This window comes from Electrona antarctica, assembly GCF_951216825.1.
Source record: "Electrona antarctica genome assembly, chromosome: 21".
In the NCBI taxonomy this organism is placed as follows: Eukaryota; Metazoa; Chordata; class Actinopteri; order Myctophiformes; family Myctophidae; genus Electrona; species Electrona antarctica.
The window spans coordinates 4,348,787-4,363,451 of record NC_136802.1 but is presented as its reverse complement, the minus strand read 5'-3'; the positions used below and the strand labels follow the sequence as shown (position 1 = coordinate 4,363,451).

Here is a 14,665-nt window from a genome sequence, read left to right as displayed (position 1 = left end):
ATGTCTTCTGTGGTCTCTAACATGACACCTAGCTACCTGTTTAAGCATTTATTTCATATTTACATGTCTTCTGTGGACTACATGACACCTAGCTACATGTTTAAGCATTTATTTCATATTTACATGTCGATTTCAGCTCTGACGTTTATTTCAGACATGCTCTAGTATGTGAAGAGTCTGCCTGTGATATTAACTCATTTTGTATAAAAATAATAATAAATTCAGTTTTTCTCCTCTGGTGGAAAGCTGGAGGTTGCATGATGGCAGCCCCTCAGTCAAATTCAGACATGCTCTAGTGTGTGAAGAGTCTTGATGATCTCCTGACATATAATATGAAAAGAAAGGTGTTATTCTTGGTGTTATTATAAATAATGTGTGAGGCGTACTAACTTGTCTCTGAGCACCACTCCCTCGATGCACGCTCCAAACAGAACAACACTGCTCAGGTCTGATTGGCTCACATTAAGGAAGAACAGCAACAACAACAACAACAGCAGCAGCCAATCACAGTGGAGTGTACTTCACGTTACACATGACTTATCCTCGGAAACCCAGACATGTTTATTCACACATGACTGTACATGTGTGTCAGCTAGGGACAGGGATGTGTAGAGAGTGTTAGAGGGGGAGGGGCAGGCAGGGGCACTTTTGAACCAAAATAGCTGATCTACAAGCTCACAACGCGTCACAGTTGAGGGCTTGAAGATCAGCTATTTTTTGGGGGCGCCAACCCAGCACTCTTGAGCTAGTGGAGATGCGCTGTACGGCATGGATTTCGAAACAAATTTGTTCAACGCAAAACGGTGCGTTCTAAGTTCAGGAGACTTCGGAAAAAAGCTATTCTCCTGAATGCTGCCTTCCAGTATGGCATGGAAAAGAAAGGAGTGGCAATCGCATGTCTTTCACCACAGTAAATGCTGCATTCGTGGTCTGGAGAGGTCTGGAGAGGACTCCTAACTCTAGGCCTAAAATAAAGACAAACAGAACTGGACTTGACATCAAGCCTGAGCTAACAAAAATGAGCAACTTTGGCAACTTTGTGTGGCCATCACAATATGGAGCCTCGGAAGGATACAGACGAGGGAGGTGGTGAGGATGGCCATGATGGTTCCAACAGGGATGGAACGCTGGGCATCCTTCAGGTCCCCCGAGCGGTTTGACCCAGCCATGATGCCTGAGGAAGACAAGAAGTATTACTACTATCAGTGTACATGATGCCTGAGGAAGACAAGTATTACTACTATCACTGTACATGATGCCTGAGGAAGACAAGTATTACTACTAGCACTGTACATGATGCCTGAGGAAGACAAGTATTACTACTATCACTGTACATGATGCCTGAGGAAGACAAGTATTACTACTATCACTGTACATGATGCCTGAGGAAGACAAGTATTACTACTATCACTGTACATGATGCCTGAGGAAGACAAGTATTACTACTATCACTATAACATGATGCCTGAGGAAGACAAGAAGTACTACTATCACTATAACATGATGCCTGAGGAAGACAAGAAGTACTACTATCACTGTACATGATGCCTGAGGAAGACAAGTATTACTACTATCACTGTACATGATGCCTGAGGAAGACAAGAAGTATTACTACTATCACTGTACATGATTCCTGAGGAAGACAAGAAGTATTACTACTATCACTGTACATGATGCCTGAGGAAGACAAGTATTACTACTATCACTGTACATGATGCCTGAGGAAGACATGAAGTATTACTACTATCACTGTACATGATGCCTGAGGAAGACAAGTATTACTACTATCACTGTAACATGATGCCTGAGGAAGACAAGTATTACTACTATCACTGTACATGATGCCTGAGGAAGACAAGTATTACTACTATCACTGTACATGATGCCTGAGGAAGACAAGAAGTATTACTACTATCACTGTACATGATGCCTGAGGAAGACAAGAAGTATTACTACTATCACTGTACATGATGCCTGAGGAAGACAAGTATTACTACTATCACTGTACATGATGCCTGAGGAAGACAAGTATTACTACTATCACTGTACATGATGCCTGAGGAAGACAAGTATTACTACTATCACTGTACATGATGCCTGAGGAAGACAAGTATTACTACTATCACTGTACATGATGCCTGAGGAAGACAAGAAGTATTACTATGTCCCAAATGTTATGTCCCAAAACATTGTGTTTTATTTTCATGATTTGTCACAACTAGAGTTGGCTTTGTCCGAGGGTTAAATGTCTAAGTTAAATAAATACTTTTTGAAACGTCTATGGGAAAAACATGAATGGGGAATTCTCTTCCGGGCAACTCGTGGTCATGAAAGGGGGCGTAGGGACTGCGACGCTCTATGCCTGTAATAAAAAAAAACGTCTGTGTTTCCGAGGCTAGCATACCTGTAGCCTGGGGTCCACCTACCTATCCTGTCTATGGCAGAGGCAGCTCCCGGCAGGATGCACCGGGAGAATCTAGACGCAGCTGCGCGACATGAGACTAATTAATTAAAGCGACAGAGAGAGAGGTGTGTGTGTGTGTGTGTGTGTGTGTGTGTGTGTGTACGTGTGTACGTGTGTGCGTCAATTTAACAAAGGTGCAGACGATCAGAAATCAGCAGAGAGTGATCGACGTTTGCGCTACTCTATGCCACATTGAAGTGGACTCGGTCCCAGACTTTTCTTTTCTCCCTGGAAATAAAAACGTGTGTGTTTCCGAGGCGAGCGTACCGTACCTGTAACGGACGGGAAGAAGATCCCCACCAGCAGCGTGAACGAGGTGGTGATGTCGGCGAAGACGTACGGCCGATGATTGGTCGCCGGGTGCGCGCCGTGCGGCGAGGGGAGGGACCCTTTCTCCAGGACCTCCCCTTTGCTGAGGTAGCTGCTCCACACATTCTCTATGGAGGAGAGAGGCACATTAATCCATTTAGGACTGACGTCGAAATAAAAAAAATGTCTTCTAAATTCTGACAGTTTTCTGAAATACCTCAAGTTTCTGTATCGGTGCTCAATATTTCATGTCAAGGACCCCAAAAATGATATGTAATTGGCCACCGACCCCCCATCTGGAAAAATTTTGTTCCAGGAACCCCTCAGAAGCAAAGATTTGAGTTAAAAACGTTCGCTCTGAAAGAATATATATTCAAAGATTTGTGCCGCATTTTCACGATTTAAAACAAATTAAAAAAACTCGGTGCCGCACTACGAGCTTGTAGACCTGCTATTTTGCAATAGCTAAAGTATAACATAATGCTTTAAACACCAAAAGGGGTTCCCGCCCAGTATGGGTTAATGTCAGCTGAGCCACCAAGCTACCGTCATGCTAATGAGGGCCTTTCTCGGCCCCACCCCTCTCCCACTGTTTATATTGTGTTTAGTTTCCAAGATGGCCGCAGCACCAGGAGGGGGTGGGGCGGAGGTGAGTGGGTGGGATCGGCATAATGCACTTACTGGGCTGCATTCTGGTGCTGTGGCCATCTTGGAAACACAATATAAACAATTGGAGACACCAAGCTACCGTCATGCTCATTTCAACAGCTGAGACACCAAGCTACCGTCATGCTACCGTCATGCTCATTTCAACAGCTGAGACACCAAAGCTACCGTCATGCTCATTTCAACAGCTGTGACACCAAGCTACCGTCATGCTCATTTCAACAGCTGAGACACCAAGCTACCGTCATGCTCATTTCAACAGCTGAGACACCAAGCTACCGTCATGCTCATTTCAACAGCTGAGACACCAAAGCTACCGTCATGCTCATTTCAACAGCTGAGACACCAAAGCTACCGTCATGCTCATTTCAACAGCTGTGACACCAAGCTACCGTCATGCTCATTTCAACAGCTGAGACACCAAGCTACCGTCATGCTCATTTCAACAGCTGAGACACCAAGCTACCGTCATGCTCATTTCAACAGCTGAGACACCAAGCTACCGTCATGCTCATTTCAACAGCTGAGACACCAAGTTACCGTCATGCTCATTTCAACAGCTGAGACACCAAGTTACCGTCATGCTCATTTCAACAGCTGAGACACCAAGTTACCGTCATGCTCATTTCAACAGCTGAGACACCAAGTTACCGTCATGCTCATTTCAACAGCTGAGACACCAAGCTACCGTCATGCTCATTTCAACAGCTGAGACACCAAGCTACCGTCATGCTCATTTCAACAGCTGAGACACCAAGTTACCGTCATGCTCATTTCAACAGCTGAGACACCAAGCTACCGTCATGCTCATTTCAACAGCTGAGACACCAAGCTACCGTCATGCTCATTTCAACAGCTGAGACACCAAGCTACCGTCATGCTCATTTCAACAGCTGAGACACCAAGCTACCGTCATGCTCATTTCAATGACGGGTTCCCCCAAACCTTTCAGGCTGATCGGGTGATCAGAAATCTGGGCCGATCACGTCATTTTCAAATAAATGATCGGAATCGGACCGGGAGCCAAAAAACGTGACTAAATCTACAGTTGATTTAGTCGACCAAACTGTGTTTTGGCGGGCCTTGATACCGACTGTTTTTTTCACTTGCTGAAAATAGCCGATCTATAAGCTCAGAAGTGAGTTTGTAGATCGGCTATTTAACCAAGTGTAAAATGACTTATACTGGATCTCTTGTCCACTAATCCCTTCCTAACATTTTAGTCTAGTTTTTATTTGTTGACGAAATCGTCAGTATATTTAGTCTTAGTTTTAGTCATCATAGCTTAGTCTTCATGTAGTTTCCGTTTAGTTTTCGTCAGTGGAAAAAGGTAGTCGACGAACAATGTTCGTCTTAAGTTTTAGTCGACAAAAACAACACTGCACTGACTGTAGCCCATTCATTGTGACAGGCCTAAATTAATACCTGCAATGATTCCACTGGCCAGCCCCGGGATGCCTGGGATCTGGGTGAAGCTGCTCTGGCTGAAGTAGAGGTCACAGGAGGCGTTGAGCAGGTCCGAGCCCTCGCAGAACTGGTTCCACAGAGACGAGGGCCTCTCCACGGCCCCGGGGCCCGGCCCGGGGTCAAAGGTGGGGACCACGGTGGGGGTGGTGGTGCTGTTGTCGTCGTCTGCAGTGGTGGGAAATTAAAAGTACTCTTTAAAAAGGTATATTCAGTGATTTCACTAAATTCAAATATCACTTCTTTTTTTGTTTTGTTGTGATAATCCTCCCTTCTATAGTGTGCGCTGACCATATAAGGAGTTCCTCCCTGTCCCCAGTTCACCCCTGGGGGTCAAAAAACCTTAGGTTTCGGCTTTGGCTATAGGTGGCCCAGCCTTCATCCAATCAGGATAGAGAGGGGCCTTCCGCCAATTTTTTAGTTTTTGAGTGGTGCAACCTGCAGACACTCTATGTCTGTCCCTATGTTTAGAGTACCAGTAGGGGCAAAAGTGGCGCTGTTGTGCTAGAAACAGAGAGAGAGAGAGAGAGAGAGAGAGAGAGAGAGAGAGAGAGAGAGAGTAGAGAGAGAGAGAGAGAGAGAGAGAGGGAGAGGTGTCTACTAAATGCTAATTCCCTCACACAGTAACTCTGTCATTTCTCGACCGTTTCGGACGCGGGACGGCTCGCCGGAACCGGGGCGGCACCCTGGGCGCGTTCCTGTGGGTCTGGAGGTTCCGGGGACCCACCGGGGACCCCCACACAGAGTTGCACCACTCAGTTCACACGGGTGTGTTTTTAACTAACCTTTGAAGAATCAGAGTCCTATATGGGGGCTAGCGACGGAAGCTAAAATAAGGTACACATGTTATTTTTAAATCTGGATTAACGCCCTTTAATCAAATCTCATGATCTTGTGAATGGCCAAGATGGTGGAAATAGCTTTTCTCGAGATATCTCGAGGTTGGCATGGATTGTGTTAAGGGAAACGAACCTTCAAGTAAGGCGGTGATGTTGGCGTCTTCTCTCTCCGTCTCTATGGCATCGAACACCGTCTTGTTGCAGTAGCTGTCGTGGAGGGCGTGGCCGTTGATGGTTCGATTCCCCAGCATGCACACCCTGTGTGGGGCAAGGCATCGTTACAGTGGGGTAGACTAGGAGAGTGGCGACATTGAGGGGTAAGAAAACAGCACTTGAACGCTGCTCATGCAGCCCTGGAGAGTGACAAGCTGGAGTTTCACTGTTTTCAACGAGGGTGGCGCAGATATCAGCAAATTTAGGCTTGTGTGCAACATGCCAACTGTTTTAAAGAATTGTACAGTGACAACTAAAGTCTCTGTAATGTTTATGTTGTACTATTACTAAAACAAACAATCTAAAATAAAGGGATTTAACATCATTAAAGCTGGGCTGTTGCCTGAGTCCAGTGCATTCTGCCAACTTCCAGTCCAGGACTTTGTCACACTTCACCAATAGAAGTCTATGTAGGAGAGCCTCCATTGGACTGAAGCCCCATGAAGTGACCAATAGAAGTCTATGTAGGAGAGCCTCCATTGGACTGAAGCCCCATGAAGTGACCAATAGAAGTCTATGTAGGAGAGCCTCCATTGGACTGAAGCCCCATGAAGTGACCAATAGAAGTCTATGTAGGAGAGCCTCCATTGGACTGAAGCCCCATGAAGTGACCAATAGAAGTCTATGTAGGAGAGCCTCCATTGGACTGAAGCCCCATGAAGTGACCAATAGAAGTCTATGTAGGAGAGCCGCCATTGGACTGAAGCCCCATGAAGTGACCAATAGAAGTCTATGTAGGAGAGCTGCCATTGGACTGAAGCCCCATGAAGTGACCAATAGAAGTCTATGTAGGAGAGCCTCCATTGGACTGAAGCCCCATGAAGTGACCAATAGAAGTCTATGTAGGAGAGCCGCCATTGGACTGAAGCCCAGTGAAGTGACCAATAGAAGTCTATGTAGGAGAGCCGCCATTGGACTGAAGCCCAGTGAAGTGACCAATAAAACAGGGGCGCCTAACTTTGTTTCCAGGTGGGGGAGCACAGATTTGGACTCATGCGCGCGCGCAGGGCGCCCGAGTCGGGTGTCTTAGCACGATTCTAACTCTGTTAAAAGCATGACAGCCACTACTAAGAAGTCACTACTGACCTTGTTTAAAAATACCCACATGGTTAACTGCAGGGCTAACAAGCATTGGTAGGCTACTGCACATTCATGTCTTTTTTTAAGAAACAATAATCGCATCGCAGCCCGTTCCGTCGCAGTTGATTTTTCACCTATTTAAACTGCGGTCGGTTTGGAGCCGAACAAGCAGTGACAGTCACAGCAGTGAGAGTGACAGGATTGGTCGAAGCGGTGGTCGAATCGGTGGTCGAAGCGGTGCTCGAAGCGGTGCTCAAAGCGGTGGTCGAAGCGGTGCTCGAAGCGGTGGTCGAAGCGGTGGTCGAAGCGGTGCTCGAAGCGGTGCTCGAAGCGGTGGTCGAAGCGGTGCTCGAAGCGGTGCTCGAAGCGGTGCTCGAAGCGGTGCTCGAAGCGGTGCTCGAAGCGGTGGTCGAAGCGGTGGTCGAAGCGGTGCTCGAAGCGGTGCTCGAAGCGGTGGTCGAAGCGGTGCTCGAAGCGGTGCTCGAAGCGGTGCTCGAAGCGGTGCTCGAAGCGGTGCTCGAAGCGGTGGTCGAAGCGGTGGTCGAAGCGGTGGTCGAAGCGGTGCTCGAAGCGGTGCTCAAAGCGGTGCTCAAAGCGGTGGTCGAAGCGGTGCTCGAAGCGGTGGTCGAAGCGGTGCTCGAAGCGGTGCTCGAAGCGGTGGTCGAAGCGGTGGTCGAAGCGGTGCTCGAAGCGGTGGTCGAAGCGGTGCTCGAAGCGGTGCTCGAAGCGGTGGTCGAAAAAGTAAGTAAGAGTAGCAATAATGCAATGTAGAAATACTGTGTAAGTCTAAAATTCTATATTTAATTTTCCTTTCCCCTCCCTCCACCAGGCTGACCAGTGGGAGGCAGTATAGTCTTCACACGCACCCCCTCTCAGTGGCCGAACGGTTTGCGGAGCGGTCTTGATACCGGAAGGTCGCCAGTTCGTATCCCCGGACCGGCACGTTAAAATTACGACCGCTGAAGTGCCCTTGAGCAAGGCATTGAACCACTACCATGAAATGTTCTATGAACAGGGCCTGGCTGTAAACAAGTATCTGATGCTTAGTCCAGTTACCCTGGGTAAATATAGTAACTTTGCTTTGCTTTGCTTTGACTTGGGCTCAGATCTGAACCCATTTAGATTTGGCGTTATAGGAAGCCGGCCCTCACTGGAGGTCACGTCGACCCCAGGCAGGGTTTGAACCCGCAACCTTCCGCACCAAAGGCGTACGCTCTAACCACTACACTAGGGCGGAGATGAATGCAGTCACGGCTGTTTGTTTACTAACAGAGTTCAACGTACGGTGGTATGTAGGCCACGTAATTCAAGACCTCAACAACAACGTGAAGTCCACAACAAGCTGCTCACATACTTCAGCAGCTCATGAATTTCGCTGAGGGCAGAGAGAGGAGGAGGGGAGAGGGACGAGGCCGACATTTGAGCAGTGGAATTTCAGCGTTTCCCATTTCTCCACTATCAGCTAAGTGTGCTCAGATACGTGCAGTCGTGCACACTCGGTTGACGTATTGGGACGTGAGATGTAGTACCACCAGTTACCACCAGTCAATACTGTCATCCCAACTTTTCTTTCTTTTTACCCCTTTTTCTCCCCAATTTAGTTGTGGTGCCACTGATTTCCTCCCCACACACACGTCTGTGTGTGACACTGAGACACTGCTCTTATAGCCTGAACGTAACCCAATAATTAGGGAATAATTAGGGGAAATTAGCGAAATGTGTGGCAAATCTGCAAAACATTTTAAACTAGAAAAAGTGCCCTTCTGGGCACAGGTCTCCACCAGGAGGATAGGAGTACATGTGTGTGATGTTTGGCAAAATGTTTAGGAGTGATATAAACATGTTTGTTTGTTTTTTGCAACAATTTTCTTCATTGTGTTGAGGAAATGCAGAGTCAGATCACTAATATCAAGGATAGATTTCTGGATGAGCAGGACATGTGCAGCATTTTGTACAAAACGGGCCACTCCTGAAGACTTTGGAAGGCAATCTTAGCCAATCAGTGTAGAATCTGAGAAATCAAACAGACTCGTCTTGATCACATGACTACAGAGATCATGTATACCGATTTGCATGAGATTTGGATGAAATCTTTGCGACTAATATAAACAATGTGTTTTGCAGAAATCGGCCTCATGGTGGCGCTATAACCGGCAGATGTGAAGGGATGCAGGGAAAATGTTTTTCCATGCCTCTAGGGAGTGCGCATACAAAGTTGTACACAGAACGATGCAGTTATAGGTAAAAACAGGAATTGCTCTGTTATAGCGCCACCATGAGGCTGGCTTGGAAAATAAATTGTGTCATGTCGTCCTCAGCCTAGTGGAAATGTATAATTTCACGGAAATTGCACATTGTGAGCTTTGGAAGCGAATCTTAGCCAATCAGGAAGGAAGATGGGAAATGGTGCAGATCCGTGTTGATCACATGACTATGGAGATAGTGTATACCGAATTGTGTGATGTATGGATAAAATGTGTACGAGTAATCTACAGAAATGTGTTTTGCCTAAATCGGTCTCATGGTGGCGCTATAACAGGCCGTTGAGGAATATTTGGGGCAGAGGTTCGTCGTTGGCATCCAGGGAGTGTGTGTGCAAAGTTTGGCATGGATCGGGCCAACGGTGCCGGAGATTAGCTGATAACGGACGGAAGGACGGAAGGAAGGACGGACGGACGGACGCACACACACACGGACGGAGTGCAAAACATACTCTCTCCACCATGCCGAATGCTTACCACTAGCTTTCTTCACAAAATAATGTGTTCATGAAGGTGTCTACTGTCTACTTTAGGTGTCGACTGTCTACTGTAACTCAGAGAGTGAACAAAAAAGGGAGCACAGGCTAATGAGTGTCAATTTGGGGGTCCTCCTTGACATGAAAAAAAGGGAACTATACTGGGTTAAGGGCGGGAACCCCTTTTGGTGTTTTAAGCATTATGTTATACTTTAGCTATTGAAACATAGCAGATCTACAAGCTCATAGCGCGGCACCGAGCTACAAGCTTTAGATCTGCTATTTTTTTTTAAACGTGAAAACGTGCCGCAAATCAATTCTTTCACAGTGAATATTCTAACTAAAATATTAGCTTCTGGGGAGGTCCCTGAAACAACATATTTTCAGATGGGGGTCCGCGGCCAAATACAGATAATTCTGGGGGTCCTTGACGTGAAAAAGGTTGAGAATGACTGACATAGAAACATGAGGTATTTAAGAAAACTTTTTAAGAGAAATGAAAGAAAAATAAACTCCAAGGCGCGAAGATAAAATGAGTTTCTCTGTTACTTACGGGAACTGTGGCGGGCTGAAGGCGGAGACGAGCGCTCCCGTGTAGATGGACAGGATGGAGATGATGACGCACGCCAGGAACACGGAAGCCAGCTTGTTGACGTACTTGACGCCCACGAACACCAGCAGCGACATCAGCAGGAGGCACACGGAGCCGTACACGCGCATGTTGTTCAGCATGGCCGCGCCCTCGCCGTCGGGCTCGCTGGGAACGAAGATGGCCGCCCTTGGCGCGATGTACATCTGGAGAACGGAGGGGGGGAGGGAGGGGGGGGGGGGGGGGGGGGAAGAGAGAGAGAGAGACGTGAGCCCAGTATTGTTTTTGACAGCAAATTTAGATTTTAGTTTTTGGACATACTCTTATGGTCTTTTGAATAGTTTTCATTTAGTTTAGGTCACATTTTTAGTCACATGGAATGTTTTTGTGTTTGTCGAGTAAATATCATAACATTTTAGTCGACTTATATCTACAGTTGATTTAGTCGACTAAAATGTGTTTTGGCGGTCCTTAATGCCGTCATAATGGCTGATTTTACACTTGCTGAAAATAGCCGATCTACAAGTGTGAGACAGAGAAGTTTTTTCTTTAAAAAAAAATATATATATATATATTCCAAAAAAGTTGTCAGTTAAATTAAGTCCACTCACATCTACAAATTGCATCCTGTACATAATTGTACATTAATTTAAACTCCTAACTCATGACTGGGGAGGATTCTGGGAGATAGAGAGGTGAGGTCATTGCTCTGAGTTTAATGGTCATTACATCCTGATGTGAAAGAAAATATTTCTAAGTTTGTTTATGTGTATCCTACAGTATAGAGCGTCGCAGTCCCGCCCCCTACCATGGCCCAGGAAATGAATCCCAATGCATTTTTCCCATTTCAAACAGTATTTATTTAAGGACGGTTACGCTGCGGACAAAGCCAACTCGAGTCGTGACAACTCATGACAACACAAACAATATTTTGGACCAAACAAATAATTACAAAGAAGAAAAACAACAAAACAAGTGTTGTAACCTGCCGTTTTCTTTCTTCTTTCTAATTATTTGTTCGGCCCAAAAAATTGTGTTTGTTGTCATGATTTGTCACGACTCGAGTTGGCTTTGTCCGCGGCGTAAACGTCTTTAAATAAATACTTTCTGAAATGTCTATGAGGAAAATGAACGGAGAATCATTTCCTGGGCCATGGTAGGGGGCGGGACTGCGACGCTCTATATGGACAACCGAAATCAGTCGGGAATATTTCATTTTGATGGTGTCATTTTGTTGGTGTCATAATGATATAGCCTATGGCAGGGGTTCTCAACGTTTTTGGCCGGGGACCCCCGAAAATGCTTTGGCAACGTCTCGGGACCGCCGCCCCGCCCCCTCCCGACCCCCAATATAAATTGACTGCTACAAAAACCTTAAACCATTTTGGGCGGGAACCCCTTTTGGTGTTTTAAGCATTGTTATAATTTAGCTATTTAAAAATAGCAGATCTACAAGCTCATAGCGCGCCACCGAGTGGCGCGCTACGAGCTTGTAGGTCTGCTATTTTTGAAAAATCGTGAAAAAAAAATTAAAAAGAAAAATCTTTTTTTTTTTTTTTTTTTTTGAAAATAATTTGGGGACCCCCTAAAATAATTTGGCGGCCCCCCGAGGGGTCGCGACCCACGGGTTGAGAACCCCTGGCCTATGGCACACTGACGATCCTATATCTTACCCACCAATAAGATCTCGATCGCTCCCAGGATGTACATGGATCCAGCGAAGGTGGTCCCCAGGTAGAAACACAGGCCCACCGCCCCGCCGAACTCTGGACCCAGAGAGCGGCTGATCATGAAGTAGGACCCTCCCGCTGGAATGGAGGGAGGGAGGGAGGGGGGGAGGGGGGGAGGGAGGGGGGGAGGGGGGGAGGGAGGGAGGGGAGGGGGGGAGGGGGGGGAGGGAGAGAGAGAGAGAGGGAGGGAGGGGGGGGGAGGGGGGAGGGAGAGAGAGGGAGGGGGGAGGGGGGAGGGAGAGAGAGAGGGAGAGAGGGGGAGAGAGGGAGGGAGAGATATAGAGTGAGAGAGAGACAGTGAGTGAGTGAGAGAGAGACAGTGGCTGCGTTCGAATTCATTCCCTATGCCCCATATAGTGCACTACTTTGGGGTTCCGCCATTTTGTTATAGTGTCCGAATATGTAGTGAGCATTTTTGCACCCTAATGTAGTGGACTGAAGTATCCCACAATGCACCGGGAATTGTAGGGACCATCCGATGGTCACTACAAAAACACAGCGAAGCAAATCTGCCCCATAATGCATTGCGCAAGCTCGCTCTTGAACGCACATGCACGCGTTTGCGCGCACGTGCGCTGCTTCTGCATGCATGCGCTTATTGCGCTCCAACTCAGAAGAGGCAGAAGTTGAACCAGCGAAAGAAATCAACACAAATGTACTTTTTAAACTTTCGTTTCCCCTCTCTTTCCCTGGCGGATCTCGAAGCTACAGATCTCGAGACAAATGATCTGTGCATTTATTTGCAATTGTTTTGTTTTATTTATTTATAATAAAACAATTCATTTGCATTTGCAATAGTATTACTAATCTGATTCATTCATATCACCCAGGCCCAGCGCATGACATGTATTGTTAGGAGAGGAATGAGTTGCTTGCTGTAGAAGGCCTTATATTTTAATAGATGGTTGGTGAGGTTGTAAAGCTATGTGCTAAAGTCCAATATATATTTGTACATGCATGTGAGACACATTAATTGTGTCTCCGAACATATGTTTTATTAATATTAATTAATTCCTGACATTAAAAAATATATGTTATCTAACATTATTTCATTGAATTGCGCTAAATACATTAAAACTTCATTATGTAGGCAGTAATTTATTGGACTGCTGTTTCTGTTAACGTCCGTATTGTAATGTGAGCAGAGCTTGTAGATCGGCTACTTTTGGTAATTCTTTTACCAAAAGTACCCGATCTACAAGCTCACAACACGGACGTCGCGTTGCTTATAGATCGGCTATTTTTGCCGTATCCCCCCCCACCCCCCCCCCCCCCCCTGTATATATATACAGTGAAGACAATGGTGTGTGTGTGTGTGTGTGTGTGTGTGTGTGTGTGTCTGTGTGTGTGTGTGTCTGTGTGTGTGTGTGCACTCACACAGCAGCAGCAGATGAAGACGATACACAGGGCCTGCAGCAGCGGTGGTTCATAATCATGCTGCTGATATTTTCATATTGTCAAGGTGGTGCACTGTTTTCATATTGCTGGATAATGGATATAATATTAATGTATTGATAATAATCATAGGCCTATGTTATTTTAAAAGAATAACCTTTTTATCATCATTTCAGCAGCAGCGTTTTGACTGTTTTTTTGTAGTCAGTTGATTCTTCATATCCAAATGAGTGAAACGGCCGGGATGATTTGTTTATTTTTCATACAGTTCTTTATGAGGCGATCTGAACCCTATGGGGGATTACAATGCAAATAAAAAGTACATGAACCCGCGGACCTATAGCGCCCTCTACCGATATTGATGTCAGAGTCGGTGCACTGCTCCCCATACAGGGAGTATTGTCCAAATTAATCACTATTTGAGTCCACTGAGTCTGGGTCCCCGTATGGGGAGTAGGGAGTAGGGAACAACCCTAGCAATTCGAACGCAGCCAGTGAGTGAGTGAGTGAGTGAGTGAGTGGCGCACGTGCGTGAGTGGCGTGAGTGGCGTGCGTGCGTGCGTGCGTGCGTGCGTGCGTGCGTGCGTGCGTGAAGAGGACAGCTGATGGTGACAGAAGTCGTGTTATTCTTGGAGTAATAAGCATCATGTTGAAGCTACATGTGACACAGGCTGGATACAGACCACAGGCTGGATACAGACCACAGGCTGGATACAGACCACAGGCTGGATACAGACCACAGGCTGGATACAGACCACAGGCTGGATACAGACCACAGGCTGGATACAGACCACAGAGCAGCTCTTGGACAAATAGAACTTTAAACTCATTTGTATATTTGTTTCAGGAAAACTGACTCACTCACTGTATAAAAAATGAAGGAAAACTCCTTAGATCGAGACTTAAGAAAACATTTTTATTTTATTTAATCATGCTCATAAAGTGCTCTGTGCTCAAAGTGCAATTAAAAGTAGCAAACGTTTCGGTCCTAAGACCATGACGAAGGTCTTGATGAAGCCTGATGAAATAAAATATTTAGTTTTTCTTTAGTCTCAGTCTAAGGAGGTTTCCTTCTTTAGTCTCAGTCTAAGGAGGTTTCCTTCTTTAGTCTCAGTCTAAGGAGGTTTCCTTCTTTAGTCTCAGTCTAAGGAGGTTTCCTTCTTTAGTCTCAGTCTAAGG

At 46.2% G+C, this 14,665-nt stretch overlaps 1 protein-coding gene across 1 annotated transcript in view; it reads right to left on the bottom strand.

Annotated features, from left to right (window-relative positions):
* The window catches only part of slc12a6 (solute carrier family 12 member 6), a 62,228-nt gene that overhangs the window by 30,757 nt on the left and 16,806 nt on the right, over positions 1–14,665 (bottom strand). Inside the window, exons 5-11 of the mRNA XM_079491736.1 lie at positions 12,039–12,169; positions 10,326–10,567; positions 5,876–6,000; positions 4,865–5,071; positions 2,737–2,901; positions 1,076–1,174; positions 391–448 (exon numbers count right to left, since the gene is read on the bottom strand). Coding sequence (XP_079347862.1) covers positions 391–448; positions 1,076–1,174; positions 2,737–2,901; positions 4,865–5,071; positions 5,876–6,000; positions 10,326–10,567; positions 12,039–12,169 — 1,027 coding nt within the window. The remainder of the gene's footprint in view (positions 1–390; positions 449–1,075; positions 1,175–2,736; positions 2,902–4,864; positions 5,072–5,875; positions 6,001–10,325; positions 10,568–12,038; positions 12,170–14,665) is intronic.